Consider the following 9,374-nt stretch of genomic DNA (forward strand, 5'->3'; position numbering starts at 1 on the left):
AAGAAAAAAAATAAAATATATATATATATAATTTAATTATTATTATTATTATTATTTATTTTTTTCATCACAAAATTAGTGTTATTTTCCCCCCTGTTGATTACTGTTTACTTTGCCTTAGACCATTTTTGACCAGCGGGTGGCATCATATAACAGTTAAGATTGTGTTATCATACAGTACTTTAATGGCACTCATCCATGACCAGTTCTTGAGGCAAGCAGACAAATTTCTCAACAGCCACATTGAAAAATTATTTCTGAATGCACACTTGATTTCTTGATGTTTTTTTTTTATTATTATATCTGTTACATTGTAAGGTGCATTTAAACTTGATTGGTTAGTGGCATGTAATTGTAACTTGCAATGATATTAAAATCTATTACATGTGACAAATGTTTGGAGAAAAACTGAGACTTTTAGTTGCATCACTAATAATTGAAAAAAACTATTTGTTTTATTAATTCAATTCAGCAGGCATGCACATGTTCTTATGAAAACATGACTTTTGCCTTTTAACCTGTAGTAAATAAGAGGCATGTACTGTGCAGTGCGTAAAACGTTGACCTGCTTTGGCATTTAAGTTCCTAGGGCACCATTTGAGCAGTTTGACCTTGTTTTCTAATCTATAAATTCAGTTATTCAGACCAAGTTAAATTTTTTGCATTTTATGGTGAGAGAGTATTAGATTGTTGTAAAACCTGATATTCATGCATGCATACATACTACTTGTCAGTGTTATTTTTTTTTACCTGTTAACAAACTGATAGAGCTGAAGAGGAGCATGAAGATTCACCCGTCCAGACTGCTGCCACCCCTCGCTCTAAGAGGAAATCTGCCCAACTTGTGTCCTCACGCATCAGAAAGCAGCTGTAGGTCCCACTAAGGCTGTGAATCAATTAAAAGAAATATAAGAAATGTGTATGTATGTGTATGTGTGTGTATATATATATATATGTATATATTATGGTTTTATATGCAGGATGCTTGCATTCTACATGTAGCTGCATGGTCTTTAACTGGATGTTGTTTTGCACTTGATTAATCTACTTTTAATTAAATTATCCATGTTATCGTCTGTTTTTAAAGAAATTTATTAGGCAACACGGTTGACCTGCAGTCAGATGGTGTGGATGGTGATGATGATGACTGCTTCGTACCTGCTAAAATTGACCTTCAAAGTAGCAGCGATGAGGAAGAGGAGGCAAAGATCGACAGCGAAGATGAGCTTATAGTAAAGAAGCGTAGAGGATCCGGAACATCCCGGTCTACTGAGAAAACCAGAGTCTCTGCTAGGACCCCACGTAAAACCCCCAGCAAAAAGGTTCAAATAAGTTGATTTTTGCTGTGCTTAGTCTTTCTGCTAGCAGTTAATGTGTCTTCACAAAACCAAAGCTGCTTTTCACATCAAGATAACACTGGATGTGGCAATTAGTTCAACTTTTACTGCATTTAACTCCAGACAGCTCCAGCCACCCCACATACGCCACGTCATGCCACTCCCAGCATACCCAGCAGGAGTGCGCCAGCCAGGAAGCCAGGGAATGTTCTGGAAGAAGCACGGGCACGGTAAGCAACTCCACAGACAACAGTCCCACAAGGCTGTCTGTTTAACCAGCAAAACTATATAGTTACACTACCGTTCAAATGTTTCGTGTCAAAAGTTACAAATATATTTAAAGGGGTCATATGATGCGATTTCAATTTTTCCTTGTTCCAGGACATCTACAACTTTGTGGAGAGTAAGGTCATTGATGGCACTGGAGGGTAAGATTCAGATTTGACATCCATCTGATTTTATTTAATTTTTTTCCATAAAGGTCGTAAAGTTAATGTTTCTTTTGCAGGTGTATGTATATTTCAGGTGTTCCTGGTACTGGTAAAACTGCAACAGTACATGAGGTGATCCGGTCCCTTCAGCAGTCTGCTGAACAAGATGAAATCCCTCACTTACGCTTCATCGAGATCAATGGCATGAAAATGACGGACCCACACCAGGCTTATGTACAAATACTGCAGGTCTGTATGCTGCCTCCTCCCCTATAATTTTGACATAATTTCATCTTTTTTATAGTCTTATATAGTATTTTATGTGAATTTATGCTCTGGTAGAAACTGACTGATCAAAAAGCAACACCTGATCATGCAGCCGCACTACTGGAGAAACGCTTCAGCGCTCCCGCACCCAAAAAAGAGACAACTGTGCTTCTAGTAGACGAGGTGAGACATTTGTTATTGGTGACACTTATATCGCCACCTATGTTGCTTGTTTTTTAGCTAATCATTTATTGTGATTAGGTGATCCCAATTGGTCTAGATTAGTGGTTCTCAAACTTTTTGACTTGAAAGGCCCTCAGCCCCTGTTGTCCAACACCACATTCAAATCCCCCCATCCCATATAGGCTATAATATTTTCAGTATTCCTTCTGTAATTTTAAACCTGCTTGTTTTCATTTTTTTTATAAACAATTAAATTAACCGTGATTCATTTTGTGATTCCAGACGTTTCAAGAACGGTATGTTCTTCAATGAAAACAATAGTTATTCAGGGGGGAAAAGAAATAGGATTTGAGTTTGCATCTTTGTGATTTATCAAAAACTAGTTTAACCTCCTTAAGCTCATATGAACTATATATATATATATATATATATATAATTATTATTATTTTTTTAATTTTTTTTTCAAAATAGTGCTGGAAAATCTTTTTGTCATTCAGATGTTGGTCTTTACCAATCTTTTTTTAGTTTATTTTATTCCTGTCCTATTTCCTGTCAAGGATTGGGTACTTTCTATTTATAATATTATTTGATTGGCCAACAAGGCGCAACGCTCGTCTGGTGGTCCTTACCATTGCAAATACTATGGATTTACCTGAGAGGATCATGATTAACCGTGTTGCTAGTCGACTGGTAAAACCATTTTACAACATTGAGATGCCATTCAATTTTGATTGGCTACTGCAAATAATGGAAATAAAATATAAATGTCATTTATTTATCTTCAGGGACTGACAAGAATGTCCTTCCAGCCATATACATTTAAACAGCTACAACAGATCATCACATCAAGACTGAACAGAGTGAAGGCTTTTGAAGAAGATGCTCTCCAGTTAGTCTCAAGAAAGGTGTGAAAGCATGTTATCTTAGGCACAGGTGACTGAGGCATTGTGGGTTACCTCTTGAGCACTCTAGTGGTCTCTGTACTGATCTTGTACGAGGTTGTTTGTTAAATGTACATGTGGTGATCTTATGGCATCATTATTATGAATCGGTAAGAGATTGTGGTCTTCTAGGTGGCAGCGCTTTCGGGTGATGCACGACGTTGCCTTGATATCTGCAGACGGGCCACAGAGATTTGTGAGCACTCTGGAAGTCAGAAGAACAGCAGTGGATTGGTGGGGATGAGTCATGTGATGGAGGCTTTGGATGAGATGTTCTCCTCTTCCTACATTGCAGCTATCAGGTAAAAAGAAAAGAGAAGGAACTAGGAACTATCGCCAGTAGGGCTGCACGATTATGACAAAAAATCATAATTGTCGATTATTCCCTTGAAATTGTAATTGCGATTATTAATTAAAAACTTTGTGTTTTTCTATAGTATTAAGCCTGAAATGTCAACTATACATCGGATTGGTTTCTTCTTTAAATTATAAAAAAGTAAAAATATGAATGGTATTATAATGTTATACTAAAACTCAAATTAAAATAATGGGGAAAAACCCTTAAGATAACATGTAAAGAAAAAAACACATCTTAAGCGTGCAGAATAACATAAGTGGACTTTGAACGATTAATTGCCGCTTAGAAAGATTACGTAATTGTGACATCCATAATTGTAATCGCGATTAGAAATTCGATTAATTGTGCAGCCCTAATCGCCAGTTATGTCTATTGTTCCTTAATGTGGTAAAAAAAAAAAGCGCAGAAATGGAATAGTTTGGCTCCAATTAGACTTCTATTCTTTTTAATGTTGTTGTTGTAGATGTGCTTCTGTTCAGGAGCAGCTTTTCCTGAGGGCTGTTATTGCAGAGTTTCGTCGACTGGGTCTGGAAGAGGCCACTTTCCAACAGGTAGCTAAACTGTTGATTAACTCAGTTATTCTAATCATGAACTATATATACTAATTAAAAGTTCAGGAATTGTATAACCTGAAAGAATGAATGTGTTTTTCTTCTCCACAGGTGTTTGTTCAGCACCAGGCTCTGTGTCGTGTTGAGGGTTTGCAGCCGGTGAATGTGTCTGAAGGACTGACCGTCTGTCAAAGGCTGGGTTCTTGTCGCCTGATTCTCCTTGAGGGAAGCCGCTTGGACCTGTTTCTCCGTATCCGACTCAATGTAAGTCAGGACGATGTGCTTTATGCTTTGAAGGCTGACTAAAACTCAGACCTACCATGTCACATGCTCCTACTGGCAACCTGTGTGGATCCCCACTGGGTCTGTCCACTTTTTGGACAATTTTTTTCAAATATTACCTGTAGCTTCACAGCTAAATTCTTATGAACTGGATGCGAGATATTGTCCATAGTGTGTTCTGAATAAGTTATCAAATTTTAATGCTTAAAATGATATGTGTAGTTCTATAAATACGTTTTAAATGTACATTTTGTGTATTTTTGCTTCAGATCATCATGTCTTTCAGTTCACTCTTAAACATATTTAGAAGATTTTCACAAAATTGTTTGTATTTTAGTGTGGGAGAGTAAGACCCACACATTTGTTGTTTATCATTTCATGACTCTGTCAGGGTAAAATGTGCAATTTTCATATAATGCACCAAAATGTTGGATATTTGTCAGATTTTACTTGTGTGATGTCTATATACAATAAAGCTATTGACTGATCAGACCCGATCATGATACATAAATTGCTTCTTGTGTAATTATCAGTACAAGATGTTACAGACAACATATTACAAATATAACAAGCATAATAATTGCTGAAGAATGATTATAAGAAATATAGCCAAAATGTATAACATAGTTACGTTTAAGAAATATTCAGGGTTAAATGGCACTTAAGCACTATACAAAATACCAGTCACATCCTAAATTAACAACAATAAAAAATATCTTACTGATTTAAAAAAAAAAAAAAGTATATATCATTTACACATCATGAGACTGCATGTGATAGATTTGTTTACCAACTTTGTCTGTGCAAAGTGCAACTGTTAACTTTACCAAATAAACCCGTTAACATTTGCATGGTCCATTTAAACACCCAGAAAAATCATTTATACTTCACAACCATGAATGTTCATCTATCTATAAAAGTACTCTCACAACTTTAAAGCTTAAATATCAAATATTTCACTGAAGAATCTAAAAGCTTCTAGAAAGAATACAAACTTCACATTTTTTGAAGCCTCAAAATACCCCACAGACATCTATTAATGCACATATTTGAGTTTGCAAACAGAGCAAGTTGATCTTTGACAACATGCCACTGATTGTTGTTTTCTATTTGTAAACTAAAGTCGTATTTAACCCAGAACTTCCCAGAATATTCTGTTTATATGATCCATATTATGCTTTCATATTATCTTCTAAGGGCTTTTGCAAGCCATGTGATCTGACATTTGGCATGTCTAGTTATTGTTGATGTCCTGAATGTTCTGGTTTGTGGTATGATGAAACGTAAGTGCAGTTCCTTCTTACTGATGATTAAGGTTCATGCATTGAACAATCTCCTCAACACACTTGACTTCATAGCTACGAAGACTGGCATAAGTACTTTTTATGGTGAACCTTGTCTGTTCCTTAAGGTCTCACAGGCCTCTTCTCTCATTCCACAGAATCTTTGAATTTGTGAGTAAGGTTTCACCCAAAACCTAATATATACATGCTTATGAGCTTGCTTAATAACAAATTATACATCACTCTCCGCTTGCATCATATGCTATTGATGTGATCTCCATATTGGTATACCGGTGACAGGCTGTGTGATACTCTTCAAGACCAGACTTTTCTGCCAGAAGGAGATAGGAATGGTTGAGAATATTTGTGGTGCATTCTGGGAAGGTGGTGGAACAGGTACTGGGGCAACAGTGTAGTTTTTCACTAGCTAGATGAGATAAAGCAGTATCCCCGTACACATAGTCATTCCCCGTAAAGCATGGGATTATATCGTTATTCAAAACGACATAATCTTGAGCCATCTCCAAATCCTCTCTGAAATTCTCTCTATTTTTTACACCAGCTGAGAAGCCACGATCAGGGAGTGTATGACAGGTGGACTTCTTACAGGATTTTACTGAAGTTTCTTTCTCGGGCAGAATCTCCAATACTGATGTAGCAGCGTCATCATCACATTGCTTGATGTTGAAGGTTGGCTCCTGGATGGAAGACAGTATAATGACGATAATATGAGAAACACCCTAAAAAATAATTTTGTTTACATTCTGAATAAAACATAATGGTTTCATTTACAATCTTTTTTTTTTTTTTTTTATTGCCACAGTAAATTTTTATAACTTTTTTAAAATAAAGTTAAAAACATTGCTACTAATAGGTTAATTATATTTTTAAAAAGTAGTTTTAAAATTAAAATTTTCTCTAAATCAAAATGATCAAAGCAGATATCAATTACCCAATGTGATCCACTGATGTCAGTCAGGAAGCTTTCTAGCACCTTGTTAAGGTTTGGGACTGATGGCCACAAGGACTTCTTGACCTTCCTAATAGAGTGAAAACAGGACATATTTTACATATCTTTATATTTGTATTCTTTAGATATGTTTTTAGTCATAGTACATGGGTTTAACGCATAGCGTATTGTAGTGTAATTAGGAGAGAATTACATTACCGGAAGTATCTGGAGAAGAAAGTGATCGTTGCAGAAGCAATGATGAGCAGAGCCACTGGTATACAGACAATGAAGATCCACTCTGTGATAATAAAAGAAATGGTTTAAGTTTCAGAGCTTTTAAGCATTGTTCATAATCTAGAGTCAGAAATTTCTACCTTTGCCTAAAGGTAAGAGGGCGGTAAAAGGTTTCGACCAGTCACTCCAGTCTCCACTGTACACCGTTCCATTGGGTTGGGCTCGGACTTGGATAGTGTATTGACTCCCTCTATGTACATCCAGACAAGTGCTGGTCTTGGAACTGGGTGTTGTAAAATCCTACCACAGAATTTAGTTTCAGCATGAGTTATGCGGCTATTTAACATCTGAATTCAACCAGAAAGAAGTCATTAAATAACTGATGTGTTCATATGCATCTATCCACTATCAGTGATCATTGAAGCATTTAAAGGCACTGAGTTTCTCATCTCATGTTATTTAAACTCACCTTCCACTCACTCTCTCCTTGATGCTGATAGCGGATCTGGTACTTTATATACTGCGAGATCTTTAAAAAGGGTGGATACCATGTCAAACAAAGCCGTTCTTCTTCAGGCTGTGCCTCCAGACCTTCTGGAGGCCTTGTCTGGACTGTCAAAAATGGCAAAGAGACAAACCAAAAGGTTTTTGACTGTTGTTGTCATTATTATATGATGTCACTACTAATTTAAGAGGAATAAGTAACTAAAACTAGCATTTTGAGTGCATTTTTGTAATATTACCCTTACAAAAAGCTCTGTGGTACAGTGCTGGTAGGCCTATTAGAAACCATTGAACTCTGAGGTAGGGGAGACCAGGGATGGTTGCAACACTTTGTTTTGTGTCTGCAACTCTGTGGTTTTTTGAGTCATGTGTCTGAAACTGATATAATTTTCTCACATCTATCTGCCACAAGTTATTGAAAAATACAACTTATCCCTACCTGTGTAGATTAATATCAAATACAAAAAAAAAGTGCTATTGTTACATAACAAAACAGCAATCAAGATATTGAACAAATATATGAAACAAGCTTTCCCCTACCATCAAATATTCACATTGTACTAAATGGTTACAATATTCAAATGGTATTTACACGGTACTCCAAGGTACTTTGCTCAGTGTATAGGATGTGTTTTAAAAATATTAAATATTTAAGATCAAGAGGATTTGGACAACATATGGTGGCTAACATGGCTTTCTTTTTTTTTTTACTTACTGTTGCTGTTCATTTTGAAAGTCTCTGCATAAAACGTTCGACCAAATGGTTGCAATCCAACACTGAGGTAAAACTGATAGACGCTGGACTCTTGCCCATACAGGACACACTGATGGACAGAGTTGTTGTCTTTGGAACACAACTTCCAACTACCCCACGAACTTCTGAAACACCACACAAGAAGGACTGCAGTTGACAAACCAGCAAACTGCTATGCTGGGATTTCTATAAGATGTAACAGAGGATATAAAAAAAAACATGACACCTGTTTATTTGTCTGTAGTGGAAGCTGAATCTGCCATCATATAATTCTCCTCTCCATTTGCATAATATCTGATGCAGATTTGGAGTGTGGCACCGCAATATGTCACCTGAAAATTAGTCAGATAGTGAAAGGTGATTAAATGTTATACCTATTATTTTACCAAGGTCAATTTCTCTGTTTGTAATAGTTTGTATGGGATAGTTCACCGAAAATGACCATTTTGTCATAAATTACTCTTAGGTTCCAAATGCCCCCTTATGACGCAAAAGGAGATGTTAATCAGAATAACAGCCTAAGTAACCATTCACTTTCATTATATGGGAAAAAGATGCTAAGAAAGATGAATCAGTTCCCAACGTTTTGCCTAACATTTTGTGCCAATGAATCTAATTTTCCAACACCAACCAAAACAAACACTACATTTAAAGGGGTCATATGATGCTATTTTAAAGATCATTATTTTGTGTATTTGGTGTAACAGAATATGTTGACATGCTTTAATGTTAAAAAAACACATTATTTTTCAAATACTGTACATTATTGTAGGTCCTCTATGCCCCGCCTCTCTCAAATGTGTCGTTTTCAACAAAGCCCCCTCCTTTGACAAGCGCAGCCTGCTCTGATTGGCCAGCTGACCCAGTGCATTGTGATTGGCCGAACACCACAATCACGCGTCGGAAATGTAACGCCCCTTACCATAATCACAGCTTCAGCTTTCAAAGTAAATGTCAAGATGGTTAATAATGTCATTAGTTTTACCATCAGTTCAAGCCCGAAAGGGCCACAGAGTCGCGTGACAGACACAGTGATGATGCAGTACACAAGCCGCGGTTAAGACAGCTGACGTGCTATGATTTCTGACAGGCAGTTCACTCTCCTGTGATGTGACCTTGTGACCCTGTTCCCCTCACACACACACACACACACACACGACGCGTTACTCTGCGCTGCGTAAAACTCCGCATTTGAACAGTCAATAGCAAATACTTAAACTAATAACAAAACATACTTACAGTCACTGATTCAGAAGCGCCAGATTGTCATAGCAAAGTCGGAATTGACCCTTTTTTT

The 9,374-nt window shown here is 36.7% G+C and overlaps 1 protein-coding gene and 1 pseudogene across 1 annotated transcript in view; one reads left to right on the forward strand and one right to left on the reverse strand.

The window, feature by feature from the left end:
• The window catches only part of LOC107692409 (origin recognition complex subunit 1-like), an 8,554-nt pseudogene extending 4,061 nt beyond the window's left edge, over nt 1–4,493 (forward strand).
• A 600-nt stretch (nt 4,494–5,093) lies between these two features.
• The window catches only part of mpl (MPL proto-oncogene, thrombopoietin receptor), a 9,132-nt gene continuing 4,851 nt past the window's right edge, over nt 5,094–9,374 (reverse strand). The window contains exons 6-12 of the mRNA XM_016491439.1: nt 8,304–8,409; nt 8,039–8,202; nt 7,289–7,431; nt 6,960–7,119; nt 6,802–6,883; nt 6,586–6,673; nt 5,094–6,331 (exon numbers count right to left, since the gene is read on the reverse strand). Coding sequence (XP_016346925.1) covers nt 5,873–6,331; nt 6,586–6,673; nt 6,802–6,883; nt 6,960–7,119; nt 7,289–7,431; nt 8,039–8,202; nt 8,304–8,409 — 1,202 coding nt within the window. The 3' untranslated portion in view covers nt 5,094–5,872. The remainder of the gene's footprint in view (nt 6,332–6,585; nt 6,674–6,801; nt 6,884–6,959; nt 7,120–7,288; nt 7,432–8,038; nt 8,203–8,303; nt 8,410–9,374) is intronic.

This window comes from Sinocyclocheilus anshuiensis, unplaced genomic scaffold, assembly GCF_001515605.1.
Source record: "Sinocyclocheilus anshuiensis isolate Anshui unplaced genomic scaffold, SAMN03320099.WGS_v1.1 scaffold70, whole genome shotgun sequence".
Classification (NCBI taxonomy): Eukaryota; Metazoa; Chordata; class Actinopteri; order Cypriniformes; family Cyprinidae; genus Sinocyclocheilus; species Sinocyclocheilus anshuiensis.